Source organism: Haliotis rufescens, unplaced genomic scaffold (genome assembly GCF_023055435.1).
Source record: "Haliotis rufescens isolate VD_foot unplaced genomic scaffold, xgHalRufe1.0.p SCAF_20, whole genome shotgun sequence".
In the NCBI taxonomy this organism is placed as follows: Eukaryota; Metazoa; Mollusca; class Gastropoda; order Lepetellida; family Haliotidae; genus Haliotis; species Haliotis rufescens.
The window spans coordinates 13,551,168-13,569,904 of record NW_025963891.1 but is presented as its reverse complement, the minus strand read 5'-3'; the positions used below and the strand labels follow the sequence as shown (position 1 = coordinate 13,569,904).

Genomic DNA, 18,737 nt, shown 5'->3' with positions numbered 1-18,737 from the left:
GTAATTTCAAGAAATAATCTTTTGTCACTACACAAACAGCTTTATTCTTACACTTTCTTTCAACGATAATAGAAAATAATAATCTAGATTCCTTGAGCATTCGAAGACCCTTTTTTCTTATTTCATTCATTTATTGCGTGTCATGTTTTGACAAAGACATCAACAAATAGATTGTAATGAAAAAAAACTTATCAGCAGGTCGACCCATTTATAACATGCGGAATGGTAAGATAAGACTTTAAAGAGAACAACGGTGACCCACATTCATGACTTGGGAGTAGTGTGAAACTATGCCTGCCATATTCCATATTGTTGTTTTCGTTATTCTAGTCATTAACGGATTGTTCGACAGAGGTAAGTTGGTATACTTGTGTTGACTTAGGCGGTAAAGATTTATGATTCTTATGATAAACGTTTATTTATGTATATTTCATATGTATGAGAGAATAGAAATTGTATTCACAGTCTTATTAGAGTCGTCAACTCGCACACATGCAAGTATATGTTCTTCGATATACAGGTTTGGTAAACATACCAGCGAATATTCTCCCTCTAGTCATCAATTCCAATGCAGTATTTGCATGCATGCTTTGTTTGTTTGTTGTTTTGTAGACGCACTAATCAATATTACAGCTATACGATAGCGGTCTTTAGTGAGTGAGTGAGAGAGTAGGGTTTCACGCGACTTTTAGCAACATCCCAGCAATATCAGGGCGTGGGACTTCAGAAATGGACTTCACACATGGGGAAAACCAGACAGTCCAGTGATCGATGGTATGCGAAACGATCTACTCCGTCGGGGTACGAGGGCACGCTATCAACAAGGTCACCGAGCCTGCATGTTTACAGCTTATGAGTCGTTTTACATACACACACACACGCACGCACACACGCACGCACGCATGTATGCATGCATACATTGGTGGTATATACATACTGCATTTTATTTTGTGCATTACTTTCAGTTGGTTGCAATAGCCCACCATTGTTCAGAACAGGAAGTAACGTTCTAATCAAGCCGGAAAATACCCCAGTGGGTAGGTTATATAAAGCTCACACAAATAACCTGCCACGATCCATTTATTGGCATTTAGTGTCAATTTATTATCAATCTTAAGAGGACTTGGGTATCCTTATATACACTTTTATCTAACGTTCTATTGCTTACGAACATATCCATGTATCGACTGCCTGGTACGAAGCCTATATTAAATCTATAGCTGGGCATGAGCATCAAATACAACCTAATACTCTGATCACAAAACAATCGTTGCCCAAAGCCTGTCTTAAGGCAGTATCTGTGTTGTCTATACTATTGAGTTGTAAGAGGGAGCCTGAAGGTGGTCTCTATTCCAATGTTCCTACTTACCAGGGTCGGTGCTGTTAACCCTGACGGCCGCTGACAGTGACGGTCCCTCAGACTTGGTGTTCACAGTTGGGGATACGGCGACGGGGGACCTGGTCAAGCTGGACCACGAAGCCAAGAAGAGTAATAACGAATGGACTGTTGATGTCGTCCTCAAAACACATCTGGACAGGGATTTTGTAAATAATACTGCAAATATATTTCAAAATAACGACACAACTTATTTTTAGATACAGTGTCGTTGCGAGTAGTTATGACCTTGATTCATTTTATATATAATGAATATTATATAAGAATATATACACATTAAAAGTTAAAAGAGCAGGCAGTTGTGTTTACCACGGCCTATGAAGTATAGTGTTGGTTTAGACCTGATTATAAGGCGATGATATGTATTCCTAAACATTACTGAATGCATGTGACGTATGAATATTTACCGTGATGACCTCCATAAACAAAAACGGAATGATTACACGCGCATTTTTCTTCAGCATTCCAGAACACGACACTTGATGTTTGAGGTGACGGACGGTGTCTACAAGGTACTGCTCATAATATTATAATGAAACAATTATTCAAGAAGATTGTTAACAGTTTTAATAATAATTCTAAAAGAGGTAAATTCGGGGGCTGAATCTAGTCAGGCACCACGAAAGTAAGTCATGAGTGCATGTGACTTAAGAATCATTTGATATCCGCCAGGTCAAAGAATGAGTTTTCTGAATTGGTCGCATCTGGGTGTATTTTTGTTCAGGTAATGTATCCTTGTGTTTGTTTTGGTGGGATATGACTGCACGAATTTAACGTAGCTTGGTCAAGTTATTGTTATTCAGTTTTGCCATAGTAATGTTATTGTTCTTATAATTTCAGATTCCAGTGCAGTTTAATTTAATTATTACGGATACCAACGACGAAACTCCACACTTCATCAATCTACCACATAAAATCACACTTTCAGAGGTTAGTGTATATAATATGATAACTAAAGATCACAATCTCCTCTGCATCTTATCGACGCTATGATGTATCTGTACCAGTGCCGCTCATATCTGTACCAGTGTCTCTCATATCTGTACCAGTGTATCATATCTGTACCAGTGTCTCTCATATCTGTACCAGTGTCTCATATCTGTACCAGTGTCTCTCATATCTGTACCAGTGCCGCTCATATCTGTACCAGTGTCTCATATCTGTACCAGTGTCTCTCATATCTGGACCGGTGTCTCTCATATCTGTACCGGTGACTCTCATATCTGTACCAGGGACTCTCATATCTGTACCAGTGACTCTCATATCTCTACCGGTGTCTCTCATATTTGTACAAGTGTCTCTCATATCTGTACCAATGTCCCTCATATCTGTACCAGTGTCTCTCATATCTGTACCAGTGTCTCTCATATCTGTACCAGTGTCTCCCATAGCTGTACCAGTGTATCATAGCTGTACCAATGTCTCATATCTGTACCAGTGTCTCTCATATCTGTACCAGTGTCTCTCATAGCTGTACCAGTGTTTCTCATATCTATACTAGGGTCCCTCATATCTGTACCAGTGTCTCTCATATCTGTACCAGTGTCTCTCATATCTGTACCAGTGTCTCCCATAGCTGTACCAGTGTATCATAGCTGTACCAATGTCTCATATCTGTACCAGTGTCTCTCATAGCTGTACCAGTGTTTCTCATATCTATACTAGGGTCCCTCATATCTGTACCAGTGTCTCTCATATCTGTACCGGTGTCTCTCATATTTGTACCAGTGACTCTCATAGCTGTACCAGTGTCTCTCATATCTGTACCAGTGACTCCCATATCTGTACCAGTGTCTCATAGCTGTATCAGTGTCTCATATCTGTACCAGTGTCTCTCATAGCTGTACCAGTGTCTCTCATAGCTGGACCAGTGACTCCCATATCTATACCAGTGTCTCATAGCTGTACCAGTGTCTCATATCTGTACCAGTGTCACTCATATCTGTACCAGTGTCTCTCATAGCTGTACCAGTGACTCCCATATCTATACCAGTGTCTCATAGCTGTACCAGTGTCTCATATCTGTACCAGTGTCTCTCATATCTGTACCAGTGTCTCTCATAGCTGTACCAGTGACTCACATATCTGTACCAGTGTCTCATAGCTGTACCAGTGTCTCATATCTGCACCAGTGTCTCTCATAGCTGTACCAGTGTCTCTCATAGCTGTACCAGTGTTTCTCATATCTATACTAGGGTCCCTCATATCTGTACCAGTGTCTCTCATATCTGTACCGGTGTCTCTCGTATTTGTACCAGTGACTCTCATAGCTGTACCAGTGTCTCTCATATCTGTACCAGTGACTCCCATATCTGTACCAGTGTCTCATAGCTGTACCAGTGTCTCATATCTGTACCAGTGTCTCTCATAGCTGTACCAGTGTCTCTCATAGCTGTACCAGTGACTCCCATATCTATACCAGTGTCTCATATCTGTACCAGTGTCTCATATCTGTACCAGTGTCTCTCATAGCTGTACCAGTGTCTCTCATAGCTGTACCAGTGACTCCCATATCTATACCAGTGTCTCATAGCTGTACCAGTGTCTCATATCTATACCAGTGTCACTCATATATGTACCAGTGTCTCTCATAGCTGTACCAGTGACTCCCATATCTGTACCAGTGTCTCATAGCTGTACCAGTGTCTCATATCTGTACCAGTGTCTCTCATATCTGTACCAGTGTCTCTCATAGCTGTACCAGTGTTTCTCATATCTATACTACGGTCCCTCATATCTGTACCAGTGTCTCTCATATCTGTACCAGTGTCTCTCATATTTGTACCAGTGACTCTCATAGCTGTACCAGTGTCTCTCATATCTGTACCAGTGACTCCCATATCTGTACCAGTGTCTCATAGCTGTACCAGTGTCTCATATCTGTACCAGTGTCTCTCATAGCTGTACCAGTGTCTCTCATAGCTGTACCAGTGACTCCCATATCTATACCAGTGTCTCATAGCTGTACCAGTGTCTCATATCTGTACCAGTGTCACTCATATCTGTACCAGTGTCTCTCATAGCTGTACCAGTGACTCCCATAGCTGTACCAGTGACTCCCATATCTGTACCAGTGTCTCTCATAGCTGTACCAGTGTCTCATATCTGTACCAGTGTCTCTCATAGCTGTACCAGTGTCTCTCATAGCTGGACCAGTGACTCCCATATCTGTACCAGTGTCTCTCATAGCTGTACCAGTGTCTCATATCTTTACCAGTGTCACTCATATCTGTACCAGTGTCTCTCATAGCTGTACCAGTGTCTCATATCTGTACCAGTGTCTCTCATATCTGTACCAGTGTCTCTCATAGCTATACCAGTGTCTCTCATAGCTGTACCAGTGACTCCCATATCTATACCAGTGTCTCATAGCTGTACCAGTGTCTCATATCTGTACCAGTGTCACTCATAGCTGTACCAGTGTCTTTCATATCTGTACCAGTGACTCCCATATCTGTACCAGTGTCTCATAGCTGTACCAGTGTCTCATATCTGTACCAGTGTCTCTCATATCTGTACCAGTGTCTCTCATAGCTGTACCAGTGTCTCTCATATCTGTACCAGTGTCACTCATAGCTGTACCAGTGTCTCTCATAGCTGTACCAGTGTCTCTCATAGCTGTACCGGTGTCTCTCATAGCTGTACCAGTGTCTCTCATAGCTGTACCAGTGTCTCTCATAGCTGTACCAGTGTCTCTCATAGCTGTACCAGTGTCTCTCATAGATGTACCAGTGTCTCTCATAGCTGTACCAGTGTCTCTCATAGCTCTACCAGTGTCTCTCATATCTGTACCAGTGTCTCTCATATCTGTACCAGTGTCTCTCATATCTGTACCAGTGTCGCTCATAGCTGTACCAGTGTCGCTCATATCTATGTCAATCACACCGGGATTGGGATCGTGTGGCAAGAGTAGCATTACCATAGATGATAGGATGGTGAAAGGAAATTGGGTTTAACGTTGCGTTCAAGATAAATTCACTTTCATTTTTACGTACGGTCAAGCACGTGTGTGTATGGCTGCTTGTACTATTCCGGCATAGTTCTAGTCCACTGATGTACCTGGCTGCAGTTCAACACGGATAACCCACTCAGATATAGTAAACTTACCCCAGTACTTGTTTTATCCCCTTTATGCCGTGTGCCAGGCAGGGTAACTACAAGTACCATCTTTCAACGTATTCTGATATAACGCAACAATGAGATCGAACCACCGACCATCCGCTCTCCAGGCAGACGGTCTGCACACATCTTTTTAAGGCGGCCTTGGTATTTGAAAGGGTAACCATACGTAAGCTGTTGTTTGTGTGCTCACGCTATCAACCACTTGTTTCTATGGGTCAGGTCCGAATTAGTCTTAGGTCGTGCACTATTACTGAATTCCTAAGGTACTATTCACTCATTCCTCTATACGTGGTAGCATATATTTGTAAATAATTGAGGATGGATCAGAAACTCCATGCTGTGGTTGATATTGTGAGCAACGATCCTCGCCGTCGGGGAACGATGACACGCTGTCAACCAAGTCATGGAACATGTTGATTCATATAGTTTAGACTATTTAACCCAGACTGTCACATGTATAATGTTTCATTCTCATGGTGTTAGTGGCTTCACATTTAACCCTCTGTAATACCATTCAAATGATTTGAATAAACATATTTCCAAACTATGAATTCGCGTTTTTGGCATTGTTAAATGCTCAAGAACTGTTTTATCCGTTCGATGCTATTTACTCATTTATGTACGATAATCACATCAGTAAACTACGGTTATAACGAACTCAAAGGGGCCATTAATTTTAGTTTGTAATAACCGTAGTTCGTTATAAGCAAGTGGCCAGGACTAAAAAATAAGTTTGTTATATCGGTAAGTTCGTTTTAAGCGTGTTCGTTATAAACGTAGTTTACTGAACTTGTTTAACATGTCATGCCAGGTGTGGGACTGGGCATGTATCTGTCCCGGGTCTGAATAATGTCTCTCTCTCTAAACACTACTGCATGAATACGTAATTTGTTTCACCATCATATGATTCTTGGGGTAAGGATCAGCTCTGAATAACTTCTCCCATATTTCAGACAACTGCTGTGGGTACGGCCATCTACCAAGTGAATGCCACAGACGCTGACACCGGTCCTGGGGGAGTGATAACGTACTCACTTCAAGTATATGCACTACTAGTCATTTCATAGGGTATACTCTGGGGAGTGATGACGTACTCACTACAAGTATATGCACTACTCGTCATTTCATAGGGTATACTCTGGGGAGTGATGACGTACTCACTACAAGTATATGCACAACTCGTCATTTCATAGGGTATACTCTGTGGGGTGTTGACGTACTCAGGACAAGTATATGCACTACTCGTCATTTCGTAGGGTATACTGTGGGGGAATGATAACGTACTCACTACAAGTATATGCACTACTCGTCATTTCGTAGGGTATACTCTGTGGGGTGATGTCGTACTCACTACAAGTATATGCACTACTCATTTCATAGGGTACACTCTGTGGAGTGATGACGTACTCAGGACAAGTATATGCACTACTCGTCATTTCATAGGGTACACTCTGTGGGGTGATGACGTACTCAGGACAAGAATATGCACTACTCATTTCATAGGGTACACTCTGTGGGGTGATGACGTACTCAGGACAAGTATATGCACTACTCATCATTTCATAGGGTACACTCTGTGGGGTGATGACGTACTCAGGACAAGTATATGCACTACTCGTCATTTCATAGGGTATACTCTGTGGGGTGCTGACGTACTCAGGACAAGTATATGCACTACTCGTCATTTCGTAGGGTATACTGTGGGGGAATGATAACGTACTCACTACAAGTATATGCACTACTCGTCATTTCGTAGGGTATACTCTGTGGGGTGATGTCGTACTCACTACAAGTATATGCACTACTCATTTCATAGGGTACACTCTGTGGGGTGATGACGTACTCAGGACAAGTATATGCACTACTCGTCATTTCATAGGGTACACTCTGTGGGGTGATGACGTACTCAGGACAAGAATATGCACTACTCATTTCATAGGGTACACTCTGTGGGGTGATGACGTACTCAGGACAAGTATATGCACTACTCGTCATTTCATAGGGTACACTCTGTGGGGTGATGACGTACTCAGGACAAGAATATGCACTACTCTTCATTTCGTAGGGTACACTCTGTGGGGTGATGACGTACTCAGGACAAGAATATGCACTACTCCTCATTTCACAGGGTATACTGTGGGGTGTGATAACGTACTCAGTACAAGTATATGCACTACTCGTCATTTCGTAGGGTATACTGTGGGGGGATGATAACGTACTCACTACAAGTATATGCACTACTCGTCATTTAGTAGGGTACACTCTGTGGGGTGATGACGTACTCACTACAAGTATATGCACTACTCCTCATTTCACAGGGTATACTGTGGGGTGTGATAACGTACTCAGTACAAGTATATGCACTACTCGTCATTTCATAGGGTATACTCTGGGAGAGTGATGACGTACTCACTACAAGTATATGCACTACTCGTCATTTCATAGGGTACACTCTGTGGGGTGATGACGTACTCACTACAAGTATACGCACAACTCGTCATTTCATAGGGTACACTCTGTGGGGTGATGACGTACTCAGGACAAGTATATGCACTACTCGTCATTTCATAGGGTACACTCTGTGGGGTGATGACGTACTCAGGACAAGAATATGCACTACTCTTCATTTCGTAGGGTACACTCTGTGGGGTGATGACGTACTCAGGACAAGAATATGCACTACTCGTCATTTCGTAGGGTATACTGTGGGGGGATGATAACGTACTCACTACAAGTATATGCACTACTCGTCATTTAGTAGGGTACACTCTGTGGGGTGATGACGTACTCACTACAAGTATATGCACTACTCCTCATTTCATAGGGTATACTCTGGGAGAGTGATGACGTACTCACTACAAGTATATGCACTACTCGTCATTTCATAGGGTATACTCTGGGAGTGTGATGACGTACTCACTACAAGTATATGCACTACTCGTCATTTCACAGGGTATACTGTGGGGTGTGATAACGTACTCACTACAAGTATATGCACTACTCGTCATTTCATAGGGTACACTCTGTGGGGTGATGACGTACTCACTACAAGTATACGCACAACTCGTCATTTCATAGGGTACACTCTGTGGGGTGATGACGTACTCACTACAAGTATTTGCACTACTCGTCATTTCATAGAGTATACTCTTGGGGAGTATATGTATTTCCTTCAATGTCATTCTTTCATTTACTTATATATTTATATAGTATATGTATTTGGGAGTGTATGTATTTGGGAGTGTATGTATTTCCTTCAATGGCATACATTCATTTATTCATTCTTACATTCATTCATTTATTTATTCATTCATTCATCACCTTAAACTGTTGGTAGACCAGGTGCAAATGTTTATTTCAAACCCCTCTTTGTCAGATAACAATATGTTTTATGTAAACCAATCCAGCTGAACATTATGTTTCTCCAGATTCGAGAGAAACAATCTTTCAGTTTCACACGTGGTGTTACTGTCTAGACAGTCTCTTGAAATGGGCTCAAGACAATGAGCAAATAGTGCCTTTAAATCAACTAGATATAGTGATCCGGTGATAGGAAAACTACCAGGAATGGCCAGACATGCACATGAAGCATGGTACTCCCCGTAGATCAGTGTCGTATTTGTCAACATGGACACATGTCATACATGCACAAGTTTGCCTGCTATTCTGTGGGAAGAGATACCCTGTGCTGGGTACGTGTGTACACAACACAAGATTTAACCCTAATATCTCAGAAGAAGGATCCGCTTAGTGTTGCTGTGAGACCTTATCGCATTGTCATAGTTTGAACCAGTTTCTTGCCAGATCGGTTCTAGTATCTCCTGTTCTTATCATACTGCTGGGCTTTTCTGATAAGCTCTAGAAGATCCAGACCTCAGGGAGCACAAATATATCACTGCATGTGTCATTGTCCTTGCTGAACGCCTGTGTACCGTGCAACAATGTATGCTTCTGTCATCATAAGGCAATCAGAACTAGTTACATTGATCGTGTTTCAGGATGTAATAACTGTTCAGGTTTCTTCAAGACATACGTGGCTCTCTTCATGTTTTAACCTATCTTCTTTAAGAAGCACGTTACTCAAACATTTTCTTTTTTTCATCGAATATATAAATAATTCTGGAGTATGAATTAAGATAAGATGGACACCATACGCTTTTTTTAAAAATTCAAGCTGTTTCAAAATCTCCAATATAAATTTTGTCTAGCAAGTTGTGACATGGAGAAAGGTTAATAGATATGAAAAAGAAAGAACATTTGAGGTTTGGTTCGCCAAATATGCGTTAAAATATGTTTTGGCAAGTAGTTTGTTCTAGACTGGTCGGTCTTTTCGCTATACAGCCCATTGCACACTAAATATATACATTTGTCAATATATTGATATATACAACTTTCATTTTCATTTTGAAATAAAACGAAAACAATTACAAAATGAAACGAAAATTCGGTCAGTTTTAAGTAGAATATAGGCTCGGGACACACTACTAATTCGCATGAGACAACTATCTGTAATTTCTTGTACCTGGCTGTACCTCGCTACTATATATAACTGCTATACTGGTGAAATATTGCCGATGCAATGTTAATTCTCATTACTTTTATATGAAAAAAATACTTCACTATTAGTTTGATTAATGTTCCTGTAAATTACAGTTGAGACAATAGGTTTGCTGTATTATACTTCTGTTACCAGCTGTCCGACGGAACGACCACGCCCTTCAGTATAGCAGCCGCTACGGGGGAGATTAAGCTTGGTGACAAACTGGACTTTGAACAGAGGACTTCCTACAGCTGTAACATTACTGCAACGGTAGCCGACTCATTACGTTTCTACCCGTGAGGTTTCTTGGTCACAATAGTCCCGCTAGTAGCCCATGCATACCGTAGGAGCTGATTCCAAGAAGAACAGGTTGCATTGTGTGCCTCCGTACCCCGACAGGCGACTATGCTTGCCGTAAAAGGCGACTATGCTTGTCGTAAGAGGCGATTAACGGGATCGGGTGGTCAGGCTCGCTGACTTGGTTGATGCATGTCATCGTATCCCAATTGCGTAAATCAATGCTCACTGGGTTGTCTGGTTCAGACGCGATTATTTACAGACCGCAGTCCCATAGCTGGGATATTGCTGAGTGCGGCGTTAAAATACAAACAAACAAACAAACAAAAAACCGACAGCGTTCCTCATGCTGTCAATCACTGGTTTGCCTGCCACCGATTCGATTACATACAATCTGTCGTGATATTGCTGGCATACTGCTAACTGCGACGGAATACAAAATCATTCACCCACTACTTTACTCAAGACGTAGCAGAATACCTGTATGAGGTAGCTAACAAAAACAACTCTCCATGTTTTTAAACTGTAATACACCCGTGAAGATCCGGGGTAGAATAGGTCTTCAGCAACCCATGATTGCCGTAAATGGTGACTATGCTTGTCGTAAGAGGCGACTAACGGGATCGGGTGGTCAGGCTCGCTGACTTGGTTGATGCATGTCACCGTATCCAAATTGCGTGGATCGATGCTCAATCACTGGATTGTCTGGTCCAGACTCGATTATTTACAAACCGTCGTCACATAGCTGGAATATTGTTGAGTGCGGCGTTCAACAACAAACAAACAAACAAATTGCAATAGTGGATGTTATGAGCCATAAATGCATATAGCATTAAAAAGCAGACACCATCTTCTAAGCAAATTAGATCAGGAGTGTTTTGAAGTGTAGCCATCAGCTAAAAAACACCAATGCTTTTATTGTGTTCCGATCCGTTTCACAAGATAAGAAAACAAAATGAAGAGAAACAATATGTTCTTATGAATCGCCCTGACGTTATGATGTCATCATATGTTCGCAAACATAACTTTACCCGATTTCTTTAAGAAATGAGCTTTATAAAAACATATGCAACTAACTTCGTAATTTCTTATGTTGAGACGCCATTGTTCAAAAACACTTACTGACAACCACACTTTTCCCAGCCCGTTGTGTAATAAATCTACAAATAAAATCGCTCACAGCATGTCGCCTTTCAACATATAGGTAAATAACGGTTGTTACACAACACACACACACATCAAATGACATGTTTAGGGTAGGGACGTATTTATCTCTTTCTGATATTTCTCTGACCTGTATGCAATCTTCCCACCCTGCTGGCCAGTCGTCATCCCCTATCATTGTAGGGCTGAATGCTGCATGATTCACAGCACACTATCAATGGATAAAAACAGTAGAAATATGCATGTCTAGGTTTGTTGAAAATCTGATATGTCGATGACATTAACAATGTTTTTATTTAACTTATTTCATTTATATAACAACATAGCCATGGTATTCAAAGACACCCATTGCTGTTCTAGTTTCTCAGGGTACACGTGGGTCCCTATAATTGATTACGAAAGATAAAACTGTGCAGAGCTGTGTCCCTTGTGGTTGCAGTGTCAGTGTACGTTTAACTCTCCAATTCACCTTATAACGTAAGTGAACTGTCCATCACATCAACTCATCTACACATTGCCAATGACTACCGTACAGCTCAAAACGACCTTTCACGTCAGTTGGACTATTTCTTGTTTTTATACTTCTGACGTTTACAGGATGGTGGCGGTCTAACGTCGACGTCAACGTTTGACGTTTCTGTGACAGATGCTCAGGACACTCCCCCTGTGTTTGAGCGACCCTCATACACCGTCCATATATCAGAGAACGCTCTTGCGGTAAATATCTTACAAGCAAATGTTTGTGTACAGTCGTCGTATATCAGGGAGGAAGTCAAGAAAGAGTTGTGCGAAATACGCATCAGTCGGAAAGCGCACGTTAAATCTCCAAAGTAAGTAAGTAAGTAAGTAAGTAAGAAAGAGTTGTTTCTTTATTTGTAGCGTGTCGGGACGAAGTCAGGAGTATTTAAAGAAATATAGTCTTTAGTTTCTTCCCAATAAAATCTTGCTGGGTGTATTTTACTCCATCATCGGATCAATACTTTCTTAATGTTTGTTTACTGAGGTTAATTCTCGTTGTGGAATTCCGGAGCTCATATTAGAGGATGGTTGAAAATGTGAAAATATACCAAAAAAAGCACCAGCAAATTGCATCACACCATTATGTTAATGTATGATTAGCGTTATTTCTATTTTTGAACACAAATAGCGTGGCTCTACTATGGTATAACGGGACACTTAGCGCAGGTGGTCGATTAGTTTAATTACATCCAATTTCGTCTCAATAGAATCTGCTGATCATGGGTATGAATCCTAAATTCGACCCGATCATGAGCATCAGTCTGTCAGCACATATTCTCATGTTTAGTGGAGTCGCGGAATGGTAAATATCTTACAAACGCATCCCTTTGGGTTTTCGTAACTCAACCGTGCAACGGTAAACCTTACAAAGATTTAATGGTATGACATTAAAAAAGTGAATACTATCTCGGGAATCAAGGTGGAGGAATTTCGAATTGGTCTCATTGTACCCATGTAAGGATTGAACCCTTGTCCTCGGTGCGACTGACTTACGCATTACCCACCCCACCAGCCCTCCCTTGACACAGGCTCACAGTTCGGTTACAGTAAAAAAAAAATATCTATTCTCAAATAATCTCCTCCTAAGAGACGAGACTCGCTGAACCTTAGACTATAGGCCTAGCCATCACCTATTTTCTTAGTACATATGGTTTTAACTTTAACAACGTCGTTGTTCTAATTGCATATATCAGGGCAGCGCTGTTGTGACAGTGAGGACAGAAGATGGCGACACAACACTGCAAAACAAGGTGGTCCTGGGCTTAGACACAGGCGAGTTTCAGTCAACACCATTACTCACAAAATGTACAGCCAATGTGCCTTTATGATCACTGCCATTTTTATACTGCCATATTTTATCACGCATGTTAATCTAGTAGCACGATTTGCCCTTTGCGGGGTTAAACCCATATCATTACACAACCAATATCAAATACTTGAAGATAAACTACGGGTTATATCCCAGTAAATAACACGTTATTGGGACCCCGCTGTGATAGTTGTGTGATAAAGTTATTCTTAGTTACCGTTACCTGAAAAACAACACGTTCAAGCGTCAGATAAAAGTTTAGTTCATCAATTGGCCTTGTATGTACCGAGGTTCCGGGATCCCATTGGCTTAATAAATTGTCACGAATGTGTTTTAACGTCAATTACAATACTGACACATACTCTTACACACGTCTTACTATATTCCTAGATACGGCAAATTCTAATGTTACGTGATAACCCATGATTGTCTTTTCCAGGCCCTTGTACCAGTATCTTTAAAATTGACTCCAGTACAGGGGAGATAACTCTTACATCAAGTCCTGATAGAGAGGACGTCTTATTTAAAGACAACAATGGCGTCTGCATGCTGAACGTCACGGTTAGAGAAAAGTTCAATCGCTTTTTTCATTAGGATGAGGGGGTGGCCTTGGATTTTGTCTAGAGATTAGACATTTTCCAGAGATTAGACATTTTTCCAGCTACAGCTTCAAACCAGATATTTTGTTAATTAAAACTATGGGCCTGAATATCTTTTTAAGATAGACACCTATCACCTTGTTACTTTTGTGGCAGACAATTTCTATTTTTTCAACAGTCTGAAGCATAAATATTTTTAGCAAGAAATATCTAGGACTTTTGTTCCGATAAAATCATAGCCGTCACTGAATCAGCGTTTTATCTATGATTGAAATGTTACAAACGTCATTTCTGCACCAAAAAATGTAATATGATACTTTTCAAAGATAGATTGTCAGTAAAAGCACCGATACATAATTTCGTCTCCAACATAATAGTGCGTGTTTCGGCCACCTGATACAGGCTACAGAGGACAGTGGTGACCGGCTACAGTATGGATTGTCGTTTTCATGGGTGATGGTGATGGTGTTTGTCACTGACGTCAACGACAACCACCCTACGTTCAGTGCAGGGAAGGTAAAGGCGTACACGGCGAGGGATGTCCCCGAAGGTGCGCCGGTTGTCTTTGCACAACCCCAGTTTCTCACAGTTGTGGACGACGATAGGGTAAGGTAGCAACTATTTCCTTTAAATAGAGGGGTTTACCAGTCGGTGTTCCCGTTGAAAGATAGAATATTTGGGAGCCGCTGTTTGCTCTTTCAAAAAAAGTCTGTATAGTCTGGTCACTGTTAGATAAAGCGATCGTAGCAATATCACTATCGTAAGTCACGTAGATTAACATACTTTTGTGAAAACATGCCCTGTCATAGTATGTTATTTAAGAGACCTTCTTATCTTAACTTTTAGTATTGTCCCAAAGGGTACTAACTGTGCCGGACCGCTTCCAATACATTAAAATACACAGATATTATTAAAATATATAGCTTGTAGAGACACTACTGGTCAAGTGGAGACATGCAATTTGCGATCGACGTGAGGTGTCTGGAAACATTACCCGAGCATTATACAAAATTACTACTGATTTTTAAAGTTGAATTAGTGCGTGATGTTGTCATTGGTAGAATGCACAAACTGGATAGAGAAAACAGAATTGGAATTCGCGCATTCTGTCCAAGCCAGTTGCCATTCAAAATATGGCTGCTCTACAGGAAAAGTTGACAATGACAATGCTCAGATAACATAACCACATATGTTAGTAACAGGACCACTGCCTTGTTCGATCAAAACCTGGTATTTATGACAAATGAGGGCCACATAAGAGGCATGTATGATAACTGTGGGAGAAATCCCTCAACACGCGCATGAGTACCACGCAGTTGAGGCTTGACTCTAAATCCTGATGACATTCTTCATTTGGACACTGGATTCCAAAGTCCCGGTCTAATCGTAATTAGATCGACCGCCTCTGTGGTCTAATGATAGAGCGTCCGCCCGGAGAGCGGAAGGTCCGGGGTTCGATCCCCGGCCGTGTCATCCGAAAAGACGTTAAAAGATGGTACTTGTTGGTACCCTGTCTGGCGCTGGGCATTAAGGACTGGTCGGCTCGGAGTCAGTATACTGTGTCTGAGTGGGGTATTAATGTTAAACTGCGGCATGGTATCTAAGTGGGCTAGCACAAAAATCGGCATCAATCCGGACTAGTACACACAAAAGCAGACACACACACACACACACACACACACACACACACACACACACACACACGAACACGAACACACACACGAATACACACATACATACACATGCACGTCTCTAAAAAAGTGCAATAATCTTGGACGCGACGTTAACCCCCATTTCAACTCACCCATAATCAGATCATTGTCATTTTAGGTTTTCCTCCATATTGTCATTCTGAAACCTGTTTCCCCCAAGCTCCCCACTCTCCCTTTCCTGTGTGCGTGCCTTTGGTATAAGGCATAGGAAGAACCCAGTTATCTGAGACGTCGCAATTCGTTGTGCATAGTTGCTGTCTTCGTCATGCCAGGGTGCGCTGGTCGTGGGTTCGAGTCCCTGTTTCGCCTCCTCAGTTTCTATATATTTGCGTCAGTTAGTGGTTTCCTCACATAACAAACTGACAGGTCGTGATCAAACTGGAAATGTCAAATGTACCTCCTCACTTTCCTCCTCTCTACCAACAGGGCCCAAATGGCATCATGGAGATCTTCCTGCAGTCAATTGGCAACAAACACGACACCGTGTTTCAAGTATCGCCCCAGAGGGCGTATTCCCAAGCACAGATTTTCCTCAATGTGTTCAATGCTTCCGCACTGCGGACATATCCTTACGACGTAATTACAGTTGAGGTGGGTTACAAAAGGGCGATATTTACTCCTATAACATACATCATTTCATTATTTTCGTATCCTTGTTTTCATGATAATGACCTGTCCGTAGCCTTTTCCGTATTGACATGGCATTATCCTCTACCCTTTATTTTTATCATCTCTGCATTTCTTATATCCCAAGATCTCTATACCATTATCTTCAAAAACTGATTCCGTAACACTCATATCTCCATCCACGAAGGGGGCACGGGTGGCCCAGTCGTCTAAGGCGCCGCGATTCGCTGTGCAGAGTTGCGTCCCTTGGGCATGCCAGAAACCTATGATTGTGGGTTCGAATCCCGGTTCGCCCCAATTATGTTTCTAGGTTTGTCAGCACCATACGCGTGCTCGTGGGTTTCACCGAAGTGGTAAACGTCTGAGACCTGCATCACTTCGGGCTTTCCTCCCACCTTAAGCTGACACGCCGCGATATAACTGGAATACTGTTAAAAGCGGCGTTAAACCCAACTCACTCACTCACTCACTCTATCCACGAATCATTATATCCTTATATTGATAGCATAACATCTTATCCCCAAAAGCTTTTTCTTTTCAACATTGTCTTCAACCAATAGGTTTTACAACCAATTTCCTTTTTCGTTAACTACGAGCGATACAATATGCGGATAGTGTAGATGCAGCATTCTTCACTCAATCACTGCATGTCCTTCATGTCAAATGATGTTTGCCATTTCCTCCATTGACAAATACTATCTGCTTGTTACAGTAGATCTAGTTGGTGTAACTACATGTATAGTTCAGTGTTACAGTAGAGCTAGTTAGAGTCACTACAGTTCAGTGTTACAGTAGATCTAGTTGGTGTAACTCCAGTTCAGTGTTACAGTAGATCTAGTTGTGTTACTACAGTTCAGTGTTACAGTAGATCTAGTTAGTGTCACTACAGTTCAGTGTTACAGTAGAGCTAGTTAGAGTCACTACAGTTCAGTGTTACAGTAGAGCTAGTTGGTGTAACTACAGTTCAGTGTTACAGTAGAGCTAGCTGGTGTTACTACAGTTTAGTGTTACAGTAGAACTAGTTAGTGTCACTACAGTTCAGTGTTACAGTAGAGCTAGTTGGTGTAACTAAAGTTCAGTATTACAGTAGAGCTAGCTGGTGTAATTACAGTTCAGTGTTACGGTAGAACTAGTTGGTGTTACCTCAGTTCAGTGTTACAGTAGAACTAGTTGGTGTTACTACAGTTCAGTGTTACAGTTGATCTAGTTGATGTAACTATAGTTCAGTATTACAGTACAGATAGATGGTGTTACTACAGTTCAGTGTTACAATAAATCTAGTTGGTGTCACTACAGTTCAGTGTTACAGTAGAGCTAGTTAGAGTCACTACAGTTCAGTGTTACAGTAGAGATAGATGGTGCTGCTACAGTCCAGTGTTACACTAGTGTTACTTGTTGTCACTTCTACAGTTCAATGTGTTACAGTAGATCTAGTTGGTGTTACTCCAGTTCAGTGTTACACTAGTGTTACTTGTTGTTACTTCTACAGTTCAATGTGTTACAGTAGATCTAGTTGGTGTTACTCCAGTTCAGTGTTACACTAGTGTTACTTGTTGTTACTTCTACAGTTCAATGTGTTACAGCTGTACGCCAGAGAGACGTCATCATCCAGTCACGTCGCCATGGTGACGGTGTCAATCGACGTGCAGAACACCCAGTCCCAATGTAACCACGTTCCTGTGGTCGGCTGACGTGTTGGGGCGTAAGGTAGAAATCATGTCTTGTCAGTTGAGGAGGGATGGAGGGGGTGTGCAGATGTATTCCTTCTTTCCTTCGTAAACTAGTCTAAATGTCACGAGAAGTTAACGGTGCTCCTTTGAATTAAAAGTGTTCCTGTAAACCTAAAGTGTTCTTATGAATTAAAGTGTTCCTGTGATAGAACAGGGTTTTCCTGTGAATCAAAAGTATTCCTAACTTCATGCGAGGAAGCATTGAGATACTGCTATGACTATCAGACAGGATCAGTCAGTCAGTTCACTTGGGGGAGGAGTTATTGACTATCTCGTGGAAGGTCGGGCCTATACGTACTTATGGATGCAGGTTAGGGACAACCTCTAGAATGTAGACTTAAGAAAGTCTGGACTTCAGTGAGTGAGTGAGTTTAATGCCGCTTTTTACAGTATTCAAGGCATATCACGGCATGTCAGCTTAATATGGGAGGAAAGCCCGAAGTGATGCAGGTCTCAGACGTTTACCACTTCGTTGAAACCCATGAGCACGGGTATGGTGCTGACAAACCTAGAAACGTAATCGGGGCGAACCCACAATCATAGATTCCTAGCGTGCCCAAAGGACGCAACTCTGCACAGCGAATCGCGGCGCCTTAGACGTCTGGGCCACACTTGCAATAAAGTCAAAGCCTCAAATATTTATACTGTACCCGTCCTTTAGTATTCCTTTGGTGTTGGTGATTGGACGAAACAATAAGTTCAGGGTATTGACACCCTCACAC

The 18,737-nt window shown here is 41.7% G+C and overlaps 1 protein-coding gene across 1 annotated transcript; it reads left to right on the top strand.

Moving 5' to 3' along the window:
• The first annotated feature begins 249 nt into the window (after positions 1-249).
• Positions 250-18,125, top strand: LOC124132024 (cadherin-related family member 1-like). Its single transcript, XM_046495604.2, has 13 exons — positions 250-354; positions 966-1,037; positions 1,373-1,545; positions 1,858-1,908; positions 2,237-2,326; positions 6,472-6,558; positions 10,212-10,328; positions 12,117-12,236; positions 13,232-13,310; positions 13,787-13,908; positions 14,349-14,552; positions 16,085-16,249; positions 17,869-18,125. Exons 1-13 carry the CDS (start codon positions 291-293, stop codon positions 17,974-17,976), a joined length of 1,452 nt encoding a protein of 483 aa, XP_046351560.2. The 5' UTR covers positions 250-290; the 3' UTR covers positions 17,977-18,125.
• Positions 18,126-18,737: the final 612 nt, after the last annotated feature.